A 27,941-nucleotide genomic window follows, 5' to 3' on the forward strand; every position below is an offset into this window, starting at 1 on the left:
AGTCCATGATCTTAGGTAACAGTTGATATAACAATTTAAATAGCCACTATAACATTTCAATTGGACTCATTAAAACCAGGTTGGGTATGGGTATGGTAATTTATAACCTGACTCGACCTGACTTAGCTTGGACATCATGCAGGGAACAAAATGCAATCTGACCCTATTCCTACTCAATCTGGCTCAACTGAGAAATCCAAGTCACTCAAACACCCTTTTCCTGCTTCCCAAATGTCTTTTATAATTTCTTGGATACAATTCTACCTAAACTTAATCCTTCTCAACTCATCCAACAACTCCGCCAGCTCTTACATACTCTCACCTAATTATACTTAAGCATTCACTAGTTCTTTTAGTTTGTTTTTGTTAACATGCTCCCAAGTATGTCAATATTTATTCTTAGAAATTGTAGTTCGTTAATTTGTACCTTAGGAATGAACATTTTCTTAGATCCTTTTCTTTTCTTTTCTTTTTTTTGTGAATGAATTCATGTCCAAATAGGCATTTATTTAATCTGATTTAAAAATTAGTAATCTTATTTTTTATTATTCATATTACACTTTAACTGGGGATAATAAATACTTATGGACCCAACCCAAACTCAAACAACAACACCAAAACCTTCATCACCACCACCACCAACAACAACAATGGTAAATGCCAGCAATTATTTTATATACTCTAAGAACTGGTAACAAAATTAATCTAAACCATTAAGCAAAAGGCCTAACTAAAACTGACAAATAGATGTTTCCTTCAAATGTAAATTATAGTTTAGCATGGACTTATAATTTTCAAGCCTTGCAACAAATTATATTACTAAATGATATGGTTTTGCATTTCATCGAGAACCAATCAAAATGAAGTTGGATTAAGTTGGATGGATGAGTAATAACATAAAGCTAAGTTCGTTTAATAGATACAGAATTCAAGTTAGGTTAGAGATAGATGTTTAAAATGTTCAGGTAGGTATCTAAAAAATTTATTCATATTTTGAAACTTTGCAAAGAATCAACCATACGTAGAATAAAATCCTTCCATTTTGCAAACATTCAAAGGCATGTTTATATATTAAATTTAGGTTGACAGCAACTCAAGAAATTCATATAGGAGATAGAAAATATTTTAAAACAAAATGAACATTTTCACAGCCCTCTCTTTCCATGAGACAACAGTTTCCATGGATCAGCCCCATAAAAATACCATGGAGTACAATGCTCATATGGCTCACCAGAGTAAAACAACCCAAATTCCACTTAATTAGTTCAACAGAGTCCGCTGTACACCTATTTGAGCACGTTGGAACTAATATTTTTGTACAGAAGTAGTAGGCTCAGAAGAATTGCTACCTACCCTGGACAGCTCCAGCCCCAAATATCTGCCTATGGCTGTCGACCTAGCTCACCAAATTCCAACTGCACCATCATGAAATAAAAGGGAACTTAGATTTGACAATATAACATAATAAGTAATGGATATATTGAATTTACTCCCATTCATTACATATTCATTTCAGCATGAAGCAGGTTCAAACTTTGCAAATGGCCAAACAAATTCAAACTCAATTACATATACTCGAGTAGAGGGCATTAGGTTGATGGATGACATTTTAAGTCATTATGCATTTGAAAGAAATAGAACATATGTGTTTCAATAGAGGCAGGACAGGACTCTAAAGAGTGCAATGCTTAACAGACCCACTTCCAACACCACCCAAATCCCACACTTAGTTTGGGAAATTCCTGCCAGCAGAATCAGCTTTTAGGCGCTAGGAGTAGGTGGGGTTTGGTTTGGGAGAGTTGTGGTGGGCCCAGTGGGGTTTGCAATTCTCATTGGATCAAAACAAAAGGACCTTAAGAGGTTTTCTTCTTTTCTCTTTTCTTTCTCTCTCATCCTGTGAGGAGCATACGACCCACAGTGCTCTCTTATTCCTCTTGAGCATGCTCCCTCCACCCCACGCTCCAATACCTGCCTATCCCACCAGATTTAGCCAAACAGACCCTCAGCAAGATATGGGACCTGACTTCTGAGAGAGGGTACACGTTTGCCATTAGAAGCCAGTCCAGTAAGCATTTTTCATCAGTTATGACCTTAGAAAAGCTTTGATCAAAGGCATCATGATATTTTAAATGAGTTTCATAATCAAAAAATAATTTACCATATCTGCTCTATAAAGCTTACCTTTGCCTGCTCATGGGCCAGCTTCATTCTTCTATACTCTTGTTGCGCTCGATGCGAACGAAACATAGCTTGGACCCATATGACTGATCTTTTCATGCGTTCTTCAGCTTGCTCCCTACTAATTTTGAAAAATTCCTCCTCTGAAGTGCTTTCTTCTTCCGTATCCACTTTCATTGCTTCTTTTGGTACAACTCGAATACCGCGTAAGCCCTTCCTCTTCAACCGCCAACGCAAAACTGCTTTCTCGAGCACTCCAACTGACCATAAAATTTTGCAGTATTGCCTTCTCACTTGGTGACCTCGGAATGCAGCCTAAGCAGACATTCTCACTGAATCAGATGATCAAGAAAATCCTATAGGCAAGATGCTGCATGACATGATAGCTACCATATCATAGTTTCAAAAGTTTTAATTGCATCATTTTAAGGACTGCAGCTTCCTTATGGTAGACTACAAATGACCAATGATACTTGAATTGACTATATAGAGGACAATAGAATTTCAACTCCACAAAATGAATAAAATTTCTATTGCCTAAATCCATATACAAGATTACCTGGATCTTGATAGTTTGTTTACGCATATTAAGGAAATTCCTTCGAATCCTCCAGGTGCGGAAATGGCTTTGTATTCGTGCAGCAGCCCTCATCGTCCTTCGTCTACTGTAATTGCGGAAGGCATGCTGAATCTTTAGAGCAGAAACTATCTGGGCGGCTTCAATTTCAGGTTTGACCAACCGAATCGCTTTCATTTGTTGCTTCAAAATGCGCTCCTTAAATGCAGCTTGTATACGACCTGCTGCATCAGCAGCATTTCTGTAGGCTGCTAATGATTCTTTTAGACAGAGTTCTTGCTCAGTAAGGTTCTCAGGATATACATTCTCAGAGTTCACTTGGTTGGTTGGACTAGGTGGCATTGGTGCAGTTATGTTCCCCGACAAGGACATAGCCTGGACATGTGCAGTTAATCCTTTTTCTGCAAGATAGGCAGCCAAGCCTCCATACCCTTGTTTTGATGCCAAATCAGCAGCAGTGCATCCTCCGAGGGATTCTGGAGTAGGATCTGTTACCAAGCTCGGATTTGCCCCAGCCGATAAAAGAGCAGCAACTATTTTTTCCCTGTATCAACAAATTCATCCATGTTCATTAGAACCTAGACGGAAAAATGCAGGAAAGAAAATCAGAGTGTAAATTAACAATCAAATGTTTAAAGCGCCAGAATTGCATGTTGGTATCCAGATCAAAAACATGTGATCTATAACTTGGTTATGTAAGATATCATGCACAATATGCATAAGGTTTTCAACTTAATAATTTGATCATGTTGTACTCCAGTTACATATAAAACAGATCGTTTCTAAAATAAGATACATAGTCAATTATATGATAAGTGTTGTTTTTAGAAGTAAATTCATTTCTACTCAGACATTTAAATAGCTATTTTTGTGTTGTCAACTTGGGATGCAGTATAGACTTAATAGCACTCCCATGGCCCATTTTGGATCCTCAAGCCATCAAAGGAATACCCAGATCCACAACATGTAACTGTTAAGAATTTCTAATATAAGACTGTAAGTGTTCCCTTCTTGTTATTACACATTCTATATATGCCATTCTCTGTGTTTTGCTTAGGATGAATCATTTTGGCTACATAAAAGCACCAGAAAGTGCTACAAGTTTGAAAAAAACAGAGTTCCCAATAGCAAGGTTTTAAATATCAGTGGGACCGTGAGGATTGGGACAGGACAGGCATCCAGATCTTCCCTTTTCTTCAACTAAGACCCTTTGGCCTGAGTGTGAACACAATAGAAAACTTTATCAGAAAAGCAATTACATCTTCTAAATACCAAAGAAATTATACCTCCCACAATATGCTGCCCAATGCAGGGCTGTCCACCCAGAAGCATCTCGAAAATCCAAAGACATGCCTGTCGAGGAAAAGAAACGAACAGCCCATGCATAATCTAGAATAGCACACAGGTGGATGGCTCCTTGACCTTGACTATCATAGGCAGTTGTTTTACAACCTTCAGCTACCTTCTCCAAAAGCCATTCTTGCAACTTATTTTTCAAAACCAGCTCAAACAAGTCTTGAGTAGCTGGTCCATATGAGGCATCAATGTTGCTGCTTAGTGTGAGCAGATTAATCCAGTCCTTTTCCAATAAAGGAGAGGTAATTGATGCATATCTTTTTGCTTCATTTAGAGATTTTGATTGCATCCTGTTGGATTGAATGGAAATATTGTTGGTTGAAGAAAAAAGCAAATGAGCAAGTCTTGTCTGCACCTGAAATTCTTTCCACTTTAGCTTGTTGTCATCTTCTGATGAAGCAACCCCTCCATTCAGTTGAACACACGGCACTGACCGATAATCAAAACTCAAAACTTGGCTAATTGGTGTATAGCCATCCAAAGTCACAAAAAAATTCACCGTCCCTGGTGGATGTGGCATTGCGCTACAGTGGTAGACACCAGCGTGAATCATCTCTGCAGAAGCATGCATCTCACCAAAGACACAATAGATATTGGATGCCAGTAGATGTTTGTATGGTTCATTGAAATGTCCAACAACAAGGACCTGCATATATTCCTTTTATGTCATTATACTACAAAGTGAGACAAACAGAACATCAATGTTGATGCAAGTTTTTAAATACTATATACAGCATAAATGCAAACTGAACATCCAATAGCATGATTTCTCTGAACCATATCAATTTCAGTTCAGAGATACAAGGTATCAATCTATGTATCATGACTTAAAAAAATTGCTTGCCTGTACATCCTTTCAAGAAGATTATCCATCTTCTCATTCACATCTCCAAGTATGAGAGTAAACAGAATTCAGCCATCCACATCGAGGATATTCGATTTTATCAAAAATCAAAATGAGTAATCTCACATTAATTGAAGAAGTTATATACCAATATCCAAAGTATCTTATTGTGGATCAAACGTTCTCCATGAGGAAATTTTGAAACCTACAAATAGTATATCCCACATGTGGTAACATACATCCTTTCTAGGAAGATATCTATTTTCTCATTGGCTTCTCCAAGTATGCAAGAAAACAAAATTCTGCCATCCACATCTAGCATATTTAATTTTAATATTTTATTAAAAATCAAAATGAGTAATCTTACATTAATTGAAGATGTTATATACTAATATCCCGCAAATATCTTATTGTGGAGCAAACATGGATATTTTCGTTGAGGAAATTTTGAAACCTAAATCCTTCTCTTTGTAAATCATCAAACCAACAAGAGAATCACGCCACTACATCCCTGTAGGTCTTCATGAACACCCAAGATGCCTAGATCACCATTAACTAAAAGGCAAATCTCAACTTTATGCAAAGATACAAATTACCAAATTGATACACAAGTTACAATAACCAAGTCCTTTGGACATGATCTACCAATTAAATAACAAGCAAAAATCAGATGTGCAAATAAAACAAAACTGTGACATTTAGATAAGCAATGAAAGAGAAAAAAAAAAAATACTACAGTACTGTTGAACTTCACAATTATCATGCAAAGTCTGCAGACAAGTAATAATATTTCCCACCAACGAACTCTGAGTTATAGTTGGCTCTTTCCCATACATGACCATCCACCATCATGGCTCAATTTTCATAACCCCTTGTTGCCATTGTTAATTTGATGCATATTATATGGACAATTGTATGCACTTTGATACATTCAATGACTTCTGGACCAATTTATGAATACTTTCATGTAGCCAGCAAATTTGGTCAATAACATTTGTAACAAGATCAAATAATGATATGGTATTCTTGACTTTTTTGGCCTCGAAATTTATCATCCTATTGGGCAGCTAGAAAACAACATGGGCGCAAGATGAGCGTGGCTGAAATGAGAATATTGGGATGAATGCGTGGAAATGCAAAAAAAGATTAAGAAATGAAGTTATTCATGAAAAGGTAAAGGTAGCACCAATTAAGGATGAATTGACAGAAGGACGATTTAGATGCTTGGAACATGTATAGTGTAAGCGAAAGGATGCACCCGTAAGAAGCGATGATTTGATGCATGTAGAAGGAACGAGTGTAAAGGTAGACCAAAAACAACATAGAATGTAGTAGTAACGAAAGACTTGATATCGCTACACCTTTCATAAAGTGCGGCCCTAAACAAAGTAGAATGGAGGAAAAGGATTCATGTAGCCGACCCCAACTCGTTTAAGATTGAGGCTTAATTGAGTCGAGTTGTAATTAGAGGACACATAGCTCCATTGTAATTTCTATGCACCCAGGTATGCCCAATTTTGTGATAGGTCTTCTTCAACAAACATTTAAGAAGAAAGAAAAATCTAGAACCACGAAATAAGACTCTAGGCCGCTACATGATAGGAATCAAGTCCCAATTAATCCATATTGTTAATTTGAACCTTTATCTTTTTTTTTTTTTTTTTTCATTTATAGTGTGGAAGAGATATGTGTGATCCTGAGTTGAAACATATTTTTGTTTTTTCCTCCAGTTGTTTGCAATCCACATGGATTCCATGATACAACTCATCACACTGAAGGCCTCATTTTACAGTAGAAACTATCATTCATGCTTCCCCAAAGGTGTTCAGGGCTTCAGTTAATGGCAATTGGATCAACTAAGTCATATGACTGTGTGGATCAACACGACTAATTTTAGTAATTTCACTTAACATGTGCATTTCCTGAACTATATCTAGAAGTACAAAAAATTCATTTCCGATACAGTTGAGTACCTTCGTGGAAGAAATGCTTACAAAGATTAACCCATGTTCAAGTGCTTCTATGGAGAACTAGAAGTATCTTCTACTAACAGCATGCGATGGGAATTGAATGGAGGGTTCATGCCCAAACCATGCACTTCTAAAGGGACCCAAAATGCATTGAAGATGATTATCCATTACCAGTCTGGAACATATTATAATGCTACCAATCAACTTAGTATATTGCATATTAACAATATACTTAGATGGAAACCCAATGACGGGCCATCTAAAACAATGATCCACAACAATGATATTGTTCTGCACCTCAATAAATGACTAAATAACAAAAATCATTTATTTGGGAAGTGACTGATCTATGCATCAGGTGATGCCAAAAAAAAAAAAAAAAGGAACAGAAAAAAAAAAGAAGATAGTTGTAAAAGCATGATATAATGTTTTGCTATGAACTTAGCATTGAAATTCATTCAATTTCGACCTACATATATTTTAAGATATGCATATCATGATCAGCGGGGCAGGTTTTCAATTTGCATAGCCCACCATGTTCTTTAGCACACTAGTATAATTGATACCATCCACTTTTGAACTCACTTTGATGAATGGAAAGAAGACTACGAAAACATATGATTATGGCTTCTAAGAAATTTTTGCGCCTAGATCATAGCCAACAGTGTCGATTTTTTAAATTTGGATACTTCATGTTGGTTTTGACTCATAAAATCTTTTACAAACAATTATGTGTGTAATACAAACTTCTTTGAGAGTGAAGGGAGAAACTATCTCCCTTTTCTCCTCACAATAAATAAAAGAAAAAGGAGCAAAATCCAAGTTTCAAGGCTTGATAGTTTATTATTTTCCTAGACTGGGTGCATCTTATTTTCCAAATAGGTGTTTTCATTGTGTCAAATACCGGTGGACTCTCGCAAGATGCTGGGACAAGCTCGTCTGCCATTGTCCCAGTGTCCTAATCAGCACATCCTAGGATATCCCCATCCTAGGTGTCAGGACGAGATAGGATGGCAATACATCTTGTTCTATGGAAAAACGAGGGCGATCCCATTCCACAAGATTTAAATCTTGGATGTTTTGAAATTTCCATTGTTACTGAGTAGCCTTTCCCAAAAATTTATCAGTTATGTACCTTTCTCCTTTTTTTCCTTTCAGAGGGGAAATATGGGAGTAAAGCAAGAGCTACAACATCAGCCCATCCCATGCATAACTGCACCTGAGGGAAAGCTAGTTTTGAGTAGCATGAATACCATGCCCTAAATACTAGAGTTTTTTATCAACACATTAAGCTTTATGAAAGTTCATGGTTATATGCATAGAATGAAGTTTTTCTGCTTTTAGTGGCTAGTAAGTATAAGAAACTGCAAAAGCTCAAAAAAAAAAAAAAATCAACTCCACATAATCCACATTCAATTCATGCAAATCTTCAACAAAATCATCCACAAGTTATAGACGCTTGTCAAATTAAACCTCGCTCATCAACTGAAAGTTCTTACTATGTGTCAATGTGGTTCTTATTTCTTTCCTAATGTTCATATGTGTAAAATAAGCATCCTTGATATCTGCCGAGGCTTTTTCTGCATCAACCAGGTGCTAGCACACTTCATAATGCATACCTAGCCAAGTCGCATCATTCTATTCACAATGGACTTAACTAAAACTAGTATAGGTATGGGAGCATGCTAAAACCATACTAACTGATAACAATATCACATACATCACCTTTCACATCTCTTGATAGCAAGGTTCACAATATCAGTACTGGACATGATACAAGTGCCATCTTGTACGGTATCAATATGCCTTAGGTATGGGGTTGGTTCAACATAGTTACTCGGTACGCCACTTGTAGAGCATACCAATTTGGTTCCTGTATGGTATGGTATGGTATGCCTAGTATGCACCGGTGTGGATTGGTCCGGGGTACCATGCTTGATGGTATAGGTCCTTTCGGCGATCGTAAGAAAACATGAAACTGATACATGTCTTACAGATAGTGATAAAAATCAAATTGAAGTACCAAACACATACTCATCCACACCAATTGTACCATACCATACCAATAAGCTACCAATACTCCCCCTAGTAGTGGTTAGTATAGACACATGGAATATCACCTCATGTATCCTGTGCTAGCAACAAAGATGTATCATGTGTTGATATGGTATTATACAATAACATCACTGATACTTCAACACTTGATACAAGCAATTTAAATAACTGATTTCATAAAATATGTTAAGTATAAAAAATCTTTATAAGATGCAAGCTAACAGATATTGCTCAATGTCTCCATCTTTCTAAAGAAAGGCACACAATGGTTAAAATAAAAACTGGTGCTTAAGAAAATAGAAAATAACCTTGGTTTCCTCTGTGGAATAAGCCCATCCAGGTGAGATGTCAATTATACTAAAAATTTGTTCTGGAGTTGAGGACTGGTTCATTATTGTAAAATCATTTGACTTGTCACCACCTGAACTTGCTTCAAGTAGATCATCCAATGAGACAAGGGTATCATCATTCATGCGATTCCACCTTCCAAAACTGTTCTGAGTAAGGAAGACATCACCAGTTAAAATATCTGGACTTGCACAGCTAGGAACAGCATCTAATTTAAGGTCTGCCACTTGGGAAGTTGGATTCATAGTCTTAAACAGTGGTGACCCGCTCTCCGGATCCTTTGCTGCTTGAAAGTAACCACAGTTTATGTGGTTAACTACAGAGACTCCATTACAATTAATAACATCAGTTGGATGCCCAGAAGAAGGTACTCCTTTAATTACACCATGAGATGGAAGAAAGCTATCCTGTGGCACAGTGAACGTCAGCACTTTACTGCAAAATCTTATAAAAAGAGAGAGATGGAGTGTCAAAGGTTGACAAAAGACCAAATAGCTACTTAATTTCCTCATGAATTTGAAACTTCAGACGAGAGAGGTAAACTTCTAAGTTCTAATTATCCACCTTCTAGCTGTGAGACAACTTCTATGAACATGGATGAAATGTATCTAAAGCTTAGAGATGAATAACATCTTACATGACAAGTAGATGAGAGAATGAGGAATAACATTTTTTTACATAAATAAAGAAATATTCACCAGATAAACAACTGTTGCCATAAGAACAACATGCAATCATGCAATATGTGAGGTCAGGCATTCTTCATGGGTGTTAAGTATCATGGCATTGAATTGTTTTTTACATAGTTGCTACATGCACTGCACTTGTATACTGCATGCGAGGATAATAGACAACTGAAGCTGCATATGAAAAAACTTTTGCCTGCTTAGCAGTTTCATTGCACCTGTGCAACTCATCCAACCTTGCTCCTGAGCGTTTGTGTGCAAGAGCATGGAATGAAAGGCCTAGGAAAATTGTGAGATTTTCTGATTTAAGCTTCAATTATCAATCTAGATTATGACATATTGTGCTATATCTACTGAATAACAGTGCCCGTGTTATGTTATATACTTAAATTGCTATATTATTCAACAAAGATGTGAATTGGTCGAAACACAGCCAAACCCTGTCCTTTATATGAGATGATGGAATCTACTTCACTTCAAAATCCTTCCACATTCATTCTGTAGTGGATCTAGTTTGGTCATGCATTTGAAGTGACAAGTGAGGAAGAGGAAGAAGAAGCAAAAGAGGAAAAGGAAGATAGACAAACACAAAGATGAAACTGGAAGAGAAGGAAGAGGGAAAAAAGGGGAACAAACAAAGTGAGAGAATGGGACTAGTTTTCGATCTTTTATGCTTTTCTTTTTTAACTTTAACACGTAAAAATCCATTTTCTTCTGGATGAATCAGAGAAACATAGGTGTAGGGGTGTGAATGAATCAAAGCAAGACATTTGGTGTTTTTGGAAAAAAAATGTTTTTTTTTTCACACTTCTTTTTCAAAATGCATTAAAGTTGAAAGTAACCTAGGGAAATCATCTATTAGGGTCACATTTTGAATATGTTATCTAAGGAGGTGTGATCTACACACGCCTCAAACAAATTATGATCAAATTAACCAAGAATCTTTTTTTGGAGAGCAACTGTAGGACCTACTTTTCAATAACAAATATATACTTTTGGATAAATTTTGCATCCAACCAGCACTAAAAAATTGTTTACAGCATGCTGCTTACATTGTTTATGGAATTCCTAAACCCATTTGGCGTCTGTTGGTTGGGAGATGAAGCATCGCCTGTAACATGGAACCATGGTCAGACTTCCATCAGGAAAAGAAAAGCAGTTTTTATGGTGGTCTGTAAGTCATTACCCTCTCTACATATTACAGAATCACTGAAAGTTGGTGGCTCCACCAGATCTGCCCAGTCCAGTGTGTTGATTGCACGAAGACATGACTCATGATTCGAAGTTCAGTACAATTATCAGCCAGAGATATACCAGAACCTGTAATGAAATGCATGAAAACATTGAAGAAAATGTATTAGAAACCAAGCATCTGTGCAGCAGCGAGATGGAAGTATTTATCTCAAAATGAATTAACAATCATAAGTGCATGTGCATCAACCACCAAAACTATGATTTTTGGTGCAATGATGCTTCCTATTATTATCTTTTTCCACCAAGCACTCAACAAAAATAACTCTTTAAAAACTGAGTTTGCAATAAAAGGAGGATGAATAAGATTCTTTGAGCAAGCTATGAGCTACTCTATCTCGACAGAGATAAGTACATTATGAGACTAAGCAGATATACTCATCAAAGATGGATAGAGGGGTTTGTCTCACCAGTGTAGGTTGCATGATCCTCTCTGGAGTTGATTTCTTCTGATGTAACAGTAGAACCAGACAACTCTGAATGAGCTGAACCAGAAGTAGAATTCATTGGTGTTGATGGACAACCATGATGCATCCTGTTTGTCAAGGATAAAGTATCTGTACATTCTACTGGTGTTTGAAGATGCTGAAATGAATTGTCCTGACATCACATGTAAATCAGAGGTCCCAACATGCGAACAAGGCAGTTTTGTGTTTTAATTTCTTATGACTAAATCAGGTTGGAAAGACCAAATTCAAAATCCAGAAAGCCATTTAACTTGTGAGCAATCAACACATCAAGACAAATCCAATAAAAATTTAAAAAGATGGTGAAAATGGAAGACCTGGGCAATCATCAGATCAAACAAATTTAATGGAAAATAAAAAATGGTGATGATGGAAAATTTGAAAAAAAATGGTTGAAATTGGAAAACCTTCATCACCAAAATCAAGGACGATACAAATTTTATACCCATAAAGATGTAATCCCGCAACAATTTAGCTAGAATGTATTATGATCGACAATCCAAGATTAGCATAGGAAATTTCATGCACTAAATTACATATGCTGGGGAGCTCACAGTCTAGCTATGACTTGTACTGGTCTGCAATCCAAAATTGTAATTGGAAACTTAATGAACCAAATTGAGAACATAGAAGAGTTAGCATGAGAACCAATGCTTTCCATTATTGGCAAACTGATTATCTGTACTTTGCGTGTGAATTTCACTGTTACAACAAATGTAAATGCTCAAGAGGCAGCTGCATAAACTTCATGCCATCATATCATGATCAATGTGTCTCAAGCAAGGTTTTGAATACCGGTACCGGTGGCCGTTCTGGCCGGTTGGCGGCACGGTCCGACATGGCCCCATACCGGACCGGACCAGTGCGAACTAATGAAGGGAGGAAGGACGAACCAGGGAGGAGGAAAAAAGAGGAAGACAAAGAGAGAGGAGGGGAGGGAAGGAGGTTGAGGCGGCGGAGATGCCGCGGTGGCCACCTAAGGGCTGCGCAGGCCCTCGAAGGGCCACGGTGGCCACCACGGCTCCGTGTTGTCCATGGGAGAAAAGAGAGAAGAGAGAGAGGGGGGAGAATCGGACAAAGAGGGGGTCCGGCTGAAGGCCGCGGAGGGCCTCCGGTTGGCTGCCAAGCGGCATAAACACTACCTCCGCTCCCGATCGTGGAATAGAGGTTTTTTTTTAAAAAACCTAACAATAGTGAAGCCGGCAATGGATTTGCCGGCTTCACTGTTTCTGAACTTTTTTTAAAAAGTATTGAAATAGTGAAACTGACAAACCAATTACCGATTTCACTGTTTTAAAATTTTTTGAAAAAAAAATTTAAAAAGTGAATCAGCAAACTAAGTGCCAGCTTCACTGTTTATCTCCCTTTCTAAAAAACGACCGACGCATGAACAGGGGCGACCGAGCTGCCCGTGGCCACGACGGCTATCCGGAGACCTCCAACGGCCCCTCTGTCGTCCCGCCCTCCGTCTCCGACAGCCTTCTCTCTCTCTCTCTCGCTTGTTGCGGCAGCCCTATCGGGCGAACCGAGCCACGGAGGCTTCGCGGCCCTCTGACGGCCATAGAGAGCCACCGCCAGCCTCCAGTGGCCTCTCCCTCTCCTCCTCTCTCTCTTTCTTCCTCTGTTTTCCTCTTTTTTTTCTCCGGCACCAGTGTGTGCGTTTTTCCTACTGAAACCGTTTGATTCTCCGTCGGTCCGGCACGCCCCAGATCCAGTTCGAGGCAGTTCTGAAAACCATGGTCTCAAGCAAAAGACTAAAAAACACAGTCATCTCCAAATTTTAATGGAACACAATAAGAGCATGCATTATAAGCACAGCAGCAGCCCATGATGGGGAGAGCAAAAATAAATGTAAGAGCATGTTTTGTAGCTAAGGAAAAAAGCAACTAAGTTTTTTTTTTTTTTTTTTTTTTTATAAAAAAGATTTAGAGGGAAAGAAGGCTTCAATAGAATAAAATATCAGTCTAAAGAATCCAACAACAACTGGCAGAAAAAATCTATTTATTCCCAAGGAACCAAACAGCTACCAGCCAACTGCAAGTAAAGAAGATTCTTAAACAATAAGTTAGGCCTTTACAAGTCTATTCTTGACTCCCCCTTCCTCTCAAACAAATCATTAACATCAGATCACGCAAACGTTATGTCAAAAATCTAGAGAGAAAAAAGGTATAAAATGCCATAATAGCTGATAAGCTTAACAAGTTGCTATGACTAGAAAAAGATCGGGCTCTTGCATTTGGACCCTCATCAAAAAATAACTTGACTATAAGTCTGGCTATTAGCTATCAATAATCAGTGGATGATAATAACAGATGCCAGAGTACTCTTTTCATTTATCATGTCAATTATTTGTCTAACAGTGGATTTTGAGGCCAGGATTGGTTTTATTTAGCATATGATTAGTATCTGAATGTTTGTAAGTCCTATGTTAGTTATAAGTTGGATAAGGGAAGTTTCTGGGCATCATAACTACCTTTTTGACAGTTTTGGTCTTCTATCCACAGGGTTTGTGTAATTGAATTTTATAAATTCTTTACCCTTTCTCCTTTTTTCTTTTTTGAATGTTGCTGGGGCTCATCGAATTTCTTTGGATCATATTCTTTATGTGTCACCTTAGGAAAACGCGGTCCTTCCAATGTTTTGCAGTCTTAAAGCTACTGTGAGGAATCCACTTGTTCATCAAGTTTTAAGATCAAAAAGATAGAATAAAGAAGAAGCCAAATGTTTAAACATAGAGAGGATAAGGAAAAGGGTAAGGTGTCAAATCATGGCAAGGCAAAGCATACATTATATGGATTGTGCTTCATGTAAAAGTCATTGAAAAAAAAAATAAGAAACATAATGGGAAAATTGGTAAACGATAATTTGTCTTTAGACTTAGTTCATATGCTGAATTTTGGTAACAAAAAATCAGGATATTGTTACCTAAGTATATTGTTACCTAAATGCACCCATATCCTAGAGTGGACTTGGTTCTATTTTACCAAGCTTTAAACTCCGCATAAAGATCAAAAGGTACAAAATAATATATCCTACCATGTTAAACTTTACATACAAACCATAAATAATATTGTGCAACAAAATCAAACCAATTCCTTCATTGGAATTAATACAACCCAGGCCTATGAGTATGCACCTCATTTTTACGCATAAGATAAGGCCACAAGGCTTGAATTTTAGATTAGACATTTAAACCTCAACATTTTTGTGTGTTTCTGAAGAAGCCTATCTCGTAACAAAAGACAAGCAAGCATTGTTGATGTGCAATAACATACATAAGCAAAAATCTTTCTTGTTAAAGGTTGCAAGAGTCACAGAATTTTAAAAAAAAAAATCACAGTGCTCTTGGTCATAAAATTCAGGTCCACAATGATAAAGACATGCTACAAAGATTTCATCTACCTATTATGTAATACTCTTGCCGTTAAATGACATTCTATTTGCACATAAAAAATGCTTAATGCAAAAAACCTATAATAATTTTTTTCAGGGAATACAAAGAAAGAAACCTCTGATGTTTGACGATAATGTACAAGAACTATGTGCTCCAAATTCCTGGATGAGAAACATTTATAGAATCATGTCAGTCGGCAGCATTATGGGATATCAATGTAACTTGATATTGTATAAACTGGAATCATCAATAACTAATTTCTTTTTCTTTTTCATTTTTGATGTCATCATTACAAAATGTTGAAAGTTGAAACTATTCATAATCAATTTAAAATAAACCTGCTGGGTGCAACATAGCAAGACAGATCTCTTTAAGCAGTCTATTACAGAGAACTAGGAGGAATAGTTGCAAACTACTCATCATAATTATAAAGACTATAAGAAACAACAAGAAACTTATAAAGGCGCAATATGAATCTCAACATACACCTAGGCTCTTTAAGCATGGATCCAGAGTCCATTGATGTCCTCCCTAATTACTCAATATTCCATTTGGACTAAAGCCATGAATGATCCATCTCATAGCGAAAGTTAAACTAAGGTTTGCCATTTTGGAACCAGATGCTATACTGTTACCATCCTATTACACTATCAGTATGCGGTTCAGTATGGTATGAGAAGTATACCGAGTATCGGCAAGGTACAAATAGTGTGCAGTACCGGTACTCTCACTATGGTATAGTACCGACCAGTACAACAAACCTTGTTAAACATTTTTCAAATCTTGATCCAATGAATAGTAAAACCACACTAAAAGCACCCTCTATGTTGAAGTCTGAAAACTTCGTTTTAGTTATAGCTGGGTTCATAAAATCTCAGTTTTCAGTGGTTTTGGAAATTTTGCTCCAAGGTTTGGGGTCTTCGTCAAGAATCAAGAAAAATATAGAGGTTGAAAAACATTATTAGACAACATTTGAGTATATTGTGCTGTCTAGGTTCTTTATGTTGTAATTTCGACAGCCTTATGTTGAGATTAAAATTTAAAAATCCATATAAGTAAAATTAAATGTACCATTGTTTATACTATGAACATACACACACAAAAATATATATACATATATCTACACATATATTATATAACTTTTGGACCTTCATCACTCAAAAGTTCAAAATAATTCATTTTATTGGAACTCACAGGAACAATAAATTTGGCATTTCAATTTTGCAGTCAAGTGTATTTAATCATACACTTGTAGTCATGGAATGCCAATTTATTTTATATAAAAATGATATTTTTGTGAAATGTCTTGCATATAGTTGTTCATATTAGTCTTTATAAATCACTGTAATAAGGGATTTTTCTAAGGCCTGATCTTGTGAAGGGTTAAATTAATTATTTATCATTTTATCTACTCTTTTAACTTGAGAAAAAAATAAAAAATAAAAAAAATACTATAAAACCTACAAAAATAGATAACGAGATGAACCCAACAAGATTGCAAACACCAAATAATGCATATACCTAAGCAAAATACATGTATGGATAGTTTCTGTCAATTTTGGCCTTAATTGAAAGCACCGAAAAAAGGTCAAAATTGACCAACACTGTCGAAACTAACCGAAACCTGAAAATAGAGATCAAATTTGGTTTCCTCTTGAGTAACTATGAAGCACCAAGCTCCCTTCTTGTAACATGCAAATAACATCAGTCCATGGTTCAAGTGCTTTGCAAACACATCATGGCTTGGAAGGGTACCAATATTTAGTAAGGAGAACTGAATATATGGTGACCACCTCAAGGAGAATTTACATCATTTTTCGAAAACAGTATAAGCACTAGCATATGCAGATGTCACCCCCAACGATATCACGTTCCTGTATGCAATTAATCTATGAGGTTGGGCAGCATATGGGCTAAATAAGCAGCCCACGTAGCATATGAAATCCCAAGCATTATGCGGCAGCATTATGTAGACAAATATGCACCCCACTCCTATGCGAGCTCGTGCAAGCAATATGCATTCAGCTAGTTGGTGGCTAGACACAAGTTATGGCTAGGTTTGATGCATATATTACTAATGGTGTTAATTTGTCAAAAATATTATGATTATTGCTATTAGGAATTAAGTAGTAAGTAGCAATTATTGTTTATTAATGTAATTAATGTTGCTATTGTTATTATTACATCTTGCTGTATATTATTTATTATAAAATTTTAAAAATAGCAAGGGCACTAATTTGTATACCCTAGGATAACTCTGTATACTCAAGGTAGAAAAGAAGGTGGTAGCATGATCTTCATATTGAAGGATTAATGCCCATAAGAGAAGTGGTCACTTGCTCTCCCTGACAGAGCAACATGTCCCATATTCCTCATGTCTAAATATTAATATAAGTTAGTCAAACAAGCTAAGGAATAAGGATGACAAGGCATAGGCCTCGTTAACCTAGCCAATTGGGTGACGCACATAAATGACCACAGATTACACGCACATTCCTAATTTACATACTGTCATTTTTTTTATGTCTGAACTTGCATAATTTTCATAACAACATCCTAATTGAACTCTAAATTTGTTTACCTGCTTCCTATGCTCACTTCAAGGTGACAAAATCTCTTGATACTTCAGCCTTTACCTCAAACTTCTTTTATTCCTATTCTGTTCTTAACCTGATCCTGTTCCCTTCCTAGAATACAAAATCTTTCAATACTTCAGCCTTCCCTTCCTGCACCCTCCCAAGTCCTCCCTGCCTCCCATGTATATCTACAACTCTCTACACTCTTATCGACCTGGCTGGCGAAGCAAGCATGTGTTACTAGAATACTTTCCAAGCTGATGACAAGCTCTCTTTCCTGCATCCACAAGCCTATTATTTCTGCATCTATAGGGCTCAACAAAAGGAATGGGAAAAACAAGTCTCCATTATTTAGGTGGTGTATGATTTTACTAACTACATAAAAAGAAATAGGTTTGAAGAATATGAACAACTTTATGTTATATTAACTAAGCTGAATAGTGAGTGGTACTTTATAGTAGAAAACTTGCAGTCCATGTTACATCATATGAGAGAGAGAGAGAGAGAGAGAGAGAGAGAATCATGATGTTTGTCTCCCACAATTTGGATCAAATTTGTCTGGCATTTATGATTTTGCTGGAGTGTCTTTTTGACAAGGCACTCAATATTTTAGCTGAGATTTGACACCCATATTGTGTGATGTTCAACTGTTTAACACTGTACTGTGTCTGAGTGTTTAATACTCTAGAATTCTTTAATGCAAATTCTCTAGGTAACATGGTTGATAGTTCTGAACCTAATAGTATGATTATTAGTAGCTTTATTGGTTGGTAGAAGGTTTTGATCAAGGGCAAAAAAGATGCTGGGTTCAGTATGTGACCATATTTAATTTTTCATGGGAAATCAACAAAAAGGTTTTACAACAACGTGCATTCATCAAGTTGGCCGTCTCAGTACCGGGCCCTGACCGGTGCCAACTTGTTTGGGGCCGGTTCAACATACTGAGTGTCGTTACACCCCTATACTATGTGCGGCTACCGAACTGCAAAGGTATGCCCTGCATCGCCCGGTTCAATATGGTACACCAAACCTTTTTCATCTTATCCTTGTATACACACATATACAATTTAAGTACATGCAATTTGAAGTCATTAAACCGAAATAAACTTTAAAAGATAAGCATGAACAGTGACATACTTATCAAGCAGCCAGTAACACCTTCGGTAGAAGTTAGGATCATCCTCCCTACGAGCATAATAAACATGGATTCTTTCTTCATTTCCAATCTGTAACAAAAAAACAAGGAGAATGAATGATTGTCTTTTTCTAAGCCAGATCTTGAAATTGGCAAAGGGACACTACCTATCGAGCCAAGGTAAGATTGAGTTATACAGATTAAAAAGACAGAACTAAAGGTAATTTGAATTAATACAACAAAACATAATGTTTTATGCAGCTGGGTTTCTTCTTCTGTGATATATTAACGTATACAACACTAACCAGGTAGGAAATGATGCTGGAGAGACAAATTAACAGGATATATGATAAAGAGAGAATTGGTAAGTGAAATAAGATGATATGCATACAACAATTGAATGAGGAAGGGCAGGCTATCACTACAAAATCAAAAGTTAAAGGCTGCGAGAACCAAAATAATCAACAACAACCAAGAAAAAAGATAAAATCTCAAGTTCTCTGTTGAACTAGGCCTTCTCTAGTTGACATTGCCGGTCCTAATTAAACTAGTTGCTGACCGGTCAATGTTGCAGCATTTCCCAGCAAACTTGAACATGATTAAATAGAAGTAAATATTTCAGCATTAACCGTCTGACATCCCAGCCTGTTTGATACCTTAAATACAAAAAATCCTCATGTACATAATTTAAGTTTTCTTTCAATTTTGAATAAGACAACTCGAAATCCTGATGGTATCTGAACTTGCTAGCTAATCCAACAAAACAAAATTAGTGCAGCATGCAAGCACACAGATTATATGTGTGTTTGCGAGTGCATGCACATATAAACAAGGTCCTAAGTCCTGTCATATACAGAAGGTTCTAAGGCAAGCTTACAGTACCGACTTCCTGTCAGAATAGCCGTATCATGAAATATATTGTATATACCGAGAGCTGTCATGCATTAGCACACAAAGTTTGAGTCTCCAAAAGTTGGGTACTTGGACTTGTTTTCACTTGTTAGTTTTGCAGTCGAGAATGTTTGAAAGAACTCATGTTTGATCCACCTAAGAAACCTTGCATTGTCAAACTTTACCATAACCATATTTGTATTGATAAACAAAGGTGGAAGTCTGACAAAATCCTTACATAAATGTGAAAGGGGTGCTAAATTTAGAGAACAGTCCAGGGAAACCTGGTTACATACATTTCCAATTGTAGTTTTGGATCCAACAACCAAGGGAAAGATAGGTCCACCAACAAGATGTTGCATGCAGTAAACGACATAAATGTGATCTCCATGCAAAAGACAAAATATTAAAAGGCCTCATGGCAACTAACAGCACATAATCAAAATGTCAGAAAAAGAACTTAAAGTTGCTGTAAATCAAGATAGCTGCATTACACTGACTCACTGAGTAAGATTAAGTATTCAATCCTCTGAGTGCAACATCATCATTCATGGGCTTCTCAAAATAAGAATTTGCACCATTGATCATAACTCAACTTAACCAACCTTAATTAGTTAGGGTCAGCTATATTAATCATTTTCCTCCATTTCACTGGATTTAGGGCCATACTTTTTGATAATATGGTTCTTATCGGCCAGACCTTCAAGAGTTGGCAATGGTCAGATTGGCTCAAGTTCTAGCTGGGTTGAGAAGTATTAGAAGAAACCTGCTGACCCAAATCCAACATGTTTCTCAAACAGGTTAGAAATTGAAATCTGAACTCAAACTATTTAATAAATGGGTGCACCCAACCAGAACCGCATGACCCATTTAATAAACAGGTTGGATCGAGTCTGTGTTAACCTCTTAACACTATTTGACAAAAGTAATTGGTCGCAAACGGGTGTCAACAAGTCATAGATGGCTCATAAACAGGTACACCTGACTTAACCCAATTATTAAAGGAAACTAAACAGGTTAATGGATCACAAGCCTAAACCTGAATTCGATACGATTAATATACAAGTTTAGTCAAGTCGACCTGCTCACAGTGCAATCTCGTTTATGTGAAACCTATTGCAGGTCAATTTCAAGTTGAGTTGGCAGGTTGGGTCATGAACTGCCACCCCTAATGCCTACATCAGTATCTCTACAGCCTATTTAAATTGGTATCCATTGCACTCATTTAACAAAAAGGATTGCTTGCTATGCTCTCTTTTGGACTTTATGGTGGCTTTCTCACCCAAGGTTATATGTTTTTGTAGCAAAAAGATAGACCTGTTTGTTTGATAATGTTTTCTAACCAGCCTAAACCAATACGCTCACTAGCAATGTGTCTGTAGAACTTCTCCAAAAGTCATTCTGTACAAGCGAGCGCCACTTTTCAATCACAATTGGTCTCACCAGTCTGTGAACAGCCTCTTTAATAAATATTCTTCCTTTGGACATTCGAATGTTGGACATTTGATGAGCCAGCTTGTTTGTCCTCATATGGAATGATTAATGTTATGTGCCACCTCGATGCCAATCGCGACATCATGTCATGCCAATCATGTGCCTGGTCACATTCTAGGATTATCTCAAAATAAGAGGCATGTGCACCAGTCATAAATTTGAAACAGTACACAGAGACCAGCACGAGTCAATATAGAGCTGCCCAGCCCAATATGGTACATATCAAAATTTTCAATCTCAGTATTCGATCCTATACTGGTAGCTTACCGGTATGGGTCAAGCAAATATCATGCACTCCTATATAGACACATGATATGCTACTAGAGGTGCCATATGGTACCTAATTAAATTGATGGGGTATGGCCAATATCGAGCAAAGTGGGTCCATACAGAAATCATTTACATGTCATTAAGTCATGGACTTATATGTTGGCACCCAAATCCTAGAAATTAGTTCACTATGCAACACCTTAGGCATTTTTCAATACCTTCGAGCACCATTACTTGGTCACCCTTCTTTTCATCTGCCCTTGCACTAAAATTTTAGGATGTTTGATGTTCATTAGGTCAATGTTACCATTAATTGATGTACCATCATTGAATTTTACCCATTATAGGTCCTCTTAAAAGAGAGAAACAATGCCAACTTTAGCTATTCCAACATCAAAGCTGGCATCATGTAACAGCTCATATTGCAACAATAAGTATTTTGCAGATTCACTCTAACATATGTTACTAAAGCAAGAAACTCAAAGTTGATTGTCAGTTTGCCACTTTATGTGGCACTTCTAATGAACAAATCATCAGCTTCCATATAAAGACCGACAAGAGGGCTTTCACATATTGCTATTTATTCAGCAGGAGTTTAAGCAAGGTTGTTAAAGATGTTGGTGTAAATTGACGGTATTATAGGTATTTTTCTGCAATATGCAAAATATTGATGCTTAACACAAAAATACTACATGAAGGGGCTAATGTTTATCGCCATGTATATTGGAATATCTTCGCCATCAGTTGACATTTTGCATCTTGGCAACGCAAATAGAACTTATTATTTGGATTCTGGACCCCCTCTTTGCAATACTTGTTTTGCATTAACGTTATTCATTCGCGGTCTAATGTATTGCAAATTGATATTACTTGTCAACATATATATAAATAGATAGATGGATTAGCTATCATGTGCTAAGACTTGGCTGTGAACATGTGAATGTGATAATATTGACTTGTCATATATGTTTAATTTCATGGCGTTACAATTTTACAGCTCTATTTAATTGCTTGACATTATGGTGATGACTACACGAGAGTGCCATAAAAAAATATTGCAAAACAATCAAAACATTCCGTAAGACATAAACAACTGCTATAAATCGGATATGGTTACAAAGCAAAATGTAGCAAAAAGTAAACAACATAAATGATGATGATACTATAAGGTACTCTATTTAATATAGTCTTACTTTTAATTTTTCATGGGCTTCTTGAACAGTCTTCCCATCTTTTTTCTTCTTCCAATTATAGCCATCTTTACGAAAGTTCCTCAGCATTTTACGATCAAACAATAGAATGGTTCCACCTAAATCACATTTAGCAAAAAAATACATCAAAACATTATAGAATATTGATTGTAAGCTCCGAAAAAAGCAATTAGATGAAAGCATGATATGCTAAGCACATCAACCAACACTAAAAGAGGATCAGTATATATGCCATATCTAATCTCAAAAGTACATAATGTAATTATACACCCAGAGTCAATAGTATAAGGAACTAAGGAATAAGGATATTGACTTTTATCCGTTTATCAACATTCAGATGCATTTACCATGATAATTGATTGACTCTACAAAAGCTAGCAAGCTTGAAAGCAGATAACTGTGCCCATATGCATATGTAAATATATTGCTCAATGCAAATAAGTAGCAAACTGTGAATGTCAATCATTTTCTAACCGCCATAAGTTTAATAATACTCACTAGGATAAACCCTTAGAGAAAGAGAAAAATCTGGGTAAAACGATTAGCTTGATCTGAAGTTTTCAATCATCACTAAAATTGTACGACTAGTCTTGGTAATTTTACTTGGTGGCGATGAATAAAAACACCTCAAATCAATAGTTCCCAGAACTATTTTGAAAAATATTAATCTCTTGTCCTTCATTCAAAACTAAAATTTGAAGATACTCCCAACAGTAGATGATATAAGATACTAACAAGTCTAGATGATGTGCTCTTAAAGAAAACTTCCAAAATGATTATCAAAAAGAATCATATAAATGCAATATAACTCGGTGCATCATTCCTACATTGAGCTGTCAATGAACAAGCTGTTCACAAGCAACTTGTGTTCAGCTAAACATTCAACTTGACAGTAGCTCGCTTGGATAGTAAATGAACTGAATATGAGCTGGAATTTTGATCTTGAAATGTAAATGATCCAAGCTTAAGCTAGGTATAGCTTGCTCACATTTGGCTTGATATAGCATACAGCTCAAATATTAAATATATATTATTATTTGATAAATGATATTATTTGTAATAATTTTTTGCATTTTATATCTAAAATTAAATACTAAAAATATTTATTTTGAATCAAGATATGCCACAGGTGTTACATCTGAGATCCAATAGCTACAAATTCAATTTGTTGGCAAACATTATAACCATTGATTATAGATCCAGCGGGAGTTGGGTGAAAGAAAGCTAAAGTTGAAGCTATAGCCCCTTCTCCATTTCTCTTGTTGTCTACAATCCTGCACATCCCCTTGTATTCCCATTCTTCCTCCCTCCCATCCCCTCCGCTTCCCCCCTCTCCATCCCTCATGTCTAGCTCCAAAAAGCCATGTTGGATGCTATCCGAATAGGATACATATCAGACACTTAAATACGTTCAGACCACTTTTAGAGATTTAATGGAGAACTAGACTCTACAATAATGAGTTAGGGCCTCCATTTATATGTTAGAAATGAGTAAGTAAGAGACCGACATATTGAAAGACCTTGCAAACAATGTCTTCTAATTTTGAAGGTATAAATATTTTATTAACTAAAATTATATTCTATCCCATATATCAAACATATCTCAATTTTTTTCTCTTGTCGAGTCAGACACTTGGATACATGTCCCAATCCAATTCCATGTCCATGTCTAATGCAACACTGCTGGATTCAATGGCTCCCATGGCTCTCAGGAAACTAAGGCACCCATTCCCCCTCCTCATCTCTACCTATCTAGAGATCCAAGGTTCGATCTCCCCATCCACCTTTTCCTCTCTCTAGAACTCCTTTCTTCCTCTGCTAAATCCTCCACAAATGACAAAGGCATGCTGCCTATCTTATCCAATCGAGCTAAGCCCAAGCTGGTTCAGCATGAAACAAGTCAAGCATAAAATGGGCTCTCCCAGGTTGATTCAATCCTGAGCCGAGCACAAGTTGGGTTGAGCTTGCTCATGTTTGGCTCATTGACACCCCTACTCCTACCCTGCTTGGCGTCTAAAACCTAATTATTCCATGGTTTAAGAGAGTTTTGTGTCATTGTCACACACAATCTACACGTTGCTTGTTGTTCATCTAATTATTTCCAAAGTTTGAGTTTCATGTCATTGTTGCCTAACATTGGTACCCCATCAATAATCAATAAAGTAATAAACCAAACCAACACACAATACCTTTCTAGGTTCCTGCACAACAAAAATGAGGTGAAGTACAGTGTGTTGACATAATACAATACAATGGGGCATGCTGGTATCTAAAACTTACCAATACAATCAATTCCTTTGTTAAAATGTTATTCTAGTGTTCCCCTTTCCTAAAATTATTAAAAAAAAAAAGGAAAAAAAGATATTCTACTGTTTTGAAGTTCTACCAAACCGGAAAATGCTCTGAGGTTACAGACATGCATAAAGGGTTTGACTTAGTTTAAGTGCAGCGAAATTTACCAAGGCAAATTCATTTTAAAATTTCACTATCTGAAAACATTTTAGCTACTGCACGGTGCATGTCTAGTAATCATATGTCAGCTTTATAAAATACCAATAGTAAATGGGCTATACAAGTAAAGAGAGGATATATAAATGGGCAAAGAGCCAACAAATTAAAAGATATGTATCTTGGAGGACAAACTACTATAGTGCCTCTAACACTCTTTGGGAAGAGATAAACTTCTAGTTTTTCTTTTCTTTTCTTTTCTTTTGTTGCAAGTGAGTAGGGCAATCTAAAGAGAGAGAGGATCACACCTATACCATGACAAAGGCAAGGAAATAGGACTACTCATGTTCCTCAGGAATTAAACATTATTGGCTTTTAGAGATAAAAAGATGTGAAAGTTAAAGATCTTAATAAAAATTAAAGGAGAAATAAACCACAACTCATTACAATTGCTTATAAATTTGCTTCCCTTAGAGATTAAAAAGTGGATTGCTTAAGTGCAGGTTCACTCAATGAAAATTCTATTCTCTGTTTTTAAAGACAAAGGTAAAAAGAAAGTAACAACAGCATAAAAGATGTCCTACAAAACCTATTTTTGTTATATGTATTTGACAAAGGCTCAAGAGCCTAAGAAACCAATGTAGTAGGAAAATTTTGCTTCTAAATTTATTGCTCCCTTTTTTTTTTTGGCAAAGCTACTACCATCAAAAGGACCACAAGAACACCTACAACCACAGTCATCTCTCCATGCCCAACCTCTCCCCCTCTCCCCTCAAATCAGCAAAAGGCCTCCAATGGAAAATACTGACATCCTTTTCTGGAAGAGCTCCACTAGCATGGTGTGACGACCGGAAAGGGCAGAGAAATGCCCCAAAGAACTTGTAGAATTTCTGAATGAATTCACAAAAGGTCCGGAAGGCAATTTCAATCAGGAAGGCTATTTCCATTTTGAGGATGCACAGCTAATTCAAGAAAAGCAGTTTTGAAGGCTTCTCTTTTCAAACCTAATTACCAAATGCCTTTTAGGGTTCTTCCTGTAGTTCTCACATAATTTTCATATTTTGCTAACTTTAAACCATAGAATTAGAAATTGAAAGTCTAATCAGGTTGCCAAGAAAAAAGAAATGCAAACAGTTTAGTTTTATTGTAATAATCCAAACTGATGACTACCAAAATAATATATGGTTATAATGTGAAATGTTACTTCCCTTTACAAGTAGCAAACAAATGATGGCCACCAACTTTGCCTTTGCAGCCAAATTCACCTTACCTTTGATTTGTTCCAAAGATTTCATAAGCAGGTGGTGAAGTCTTCTCACAGCTAATGGCTCATTTATATGGTTAATGCAAACCAATAGTAACTATAGTTACCAAGACACCTCATGAATGGATTGGTCACATCCAGTGATTCACACAAAAGAAAAGGATAAAAAAGGGATCAAGCATGCACTTTTATGCATCATTGGAAGAAAACATGATAGTCCTAATAAGTTTTGAAATATGGTTCCCTGGTTACAATGAAAGAGGCAACTATAAGTATCTTTAAAACATTAAGCTTAGAACTTAGTTGCATAATATAGTTAAGTCCCACTAAACTAAGCATGTCAAGGTTAAAGCAGACAAGCAAAATAATGGAATCCAAGCATCAAGAAAATGGAATAATAGTGCATATATGTACAAGGGATTGTGCCTGAAAACTTCAGTAATCAGGTATAGGGAGATTTGGATTTTAAAATATGCACTGAATCAATACTAAAAATAAAACCTCTGTACATGCATACAACTTTTTCAGTGGAAAAGCGCAAGGATTGTACTCATTGGATTATCAATAGGTTGGGGTTGGATTTTAAAGCGCGTGTAGTTAGACAGTATTGCATGGACTTCGTTAGGCCGAAACCACCTTGTTGCGCCATCTTCCATTAACTTCTCTACATGCAAATCTGTTCACAGAGCACAAAAATCATCAGAACCAGCACATGTCAGACAAATAATGAGGATGTCAGCATTTAAAATCGCTTTTGCCAGTTGGAAGAATCTTTGAATGCTTATTTCAGCAAGGTTTTGCAAATTGACAACAAGATAACATGAAAAGAGTGAAACAAGATAATTTAACATAAAAAAAAACCTTTAAAAGAACGGAATTCCAATTTATCAATAATTCCTCACTAACTGAAAAAAAAATAAAAATAAAAATAAAAAAAGCACTGTATCACTGATTCTAACCTAATAGAAGTTCTATAACGGAACCCCCTGACATAAAACAACAGCTTTTCCCACCATAACAGCATAAACAATAACACGGAACAGGCTAGAAGCTAAAAATCTCAACATATCGAGCCAAAACCCATCGAAATAACAAGATACCTAAACCCCAAAAAGAATGAAGAACCGACCAAAAAAGCCCAAAAATCAGAACTCTGGACACAGAATCCTGTCGAAATCCGTACCTGCTGCTGTCTGAAAACCGTGGATCTCCGCTCCGGCGAGCGGTGCCCAATCCCCGACTTCCATTGGGGCCAAAGAGCTCGGATAAACCCTAGAATACGAGAGAGAAGAGAAATCGCAAACGACCGAGAGAGAGGTAGGGTCAGAGAACAAGTGGGGAAAAAAATAGTCTCGGAGGTGGAACAAAGGGAAAAAAATAGTTTAAGAGAAAAATAGCTAGTGTATTGCCGTGTTTAGTCAGTATGTGTTTCAGGAGATCAATAGTACGATGGATTGGATGACATTTTTTTGTTGCCAAGCACGTGGGGGAGTGAAGGTGGTGCCAAAGCGACGACTGTCCATCAG

General features: G+C 36.6%; 1 protein-coding gene across 1 annotated transcript; it reads right to left on the reverse strand.

The window, feature by feature from the left end:
• Positions 1–1,040: 1,040 nt before the first annotated feature.
• LOC105045055 (calmodulin-binding transcription activator CBT-like) lies at positions 1,041–27,883 on the reverse strand. Its single transcript, XM_019850759.3, is given in 14 exon segments — positions 1,041–1,415; positions 2,182–2,493; positions 2,738–3,299; positions 4,042–4,757; positions 9,289–9,735; positions 11,067–11,125; positions 11,201–11,296; positions 11,299–11,334; positions 11,676–11,865; positions 15,242–15,287; positions 18,840–18,928; positions 22,686–22,801; positions 26,966–27,091; positions 27,599–27,883. Coding segments are annotated over 14 exon segments (2,892 nt in total). The 5' UTR covers positions 27,663–27,883; the 3' UTR covers positions 1,041–1,382.
• Positions 27,884–27,941: the final 58 nt, after the last annotated feature.

Source organism: Elaeis guineensis, chromosome 5 (assembly GCF_000442705.2).
Source record: "Elaeis guineensis isolate ETL-2024a chromosome 5, EG11, whole genome shotgun sequence".
Taxonomy (NCBI): domain Eukaryota; kingdom Viridiplantae; phylum Streptophyta; class Magnoliopsida; order Arecales; family Arecaceae; genus Elaeis; species Elaeis guineensis.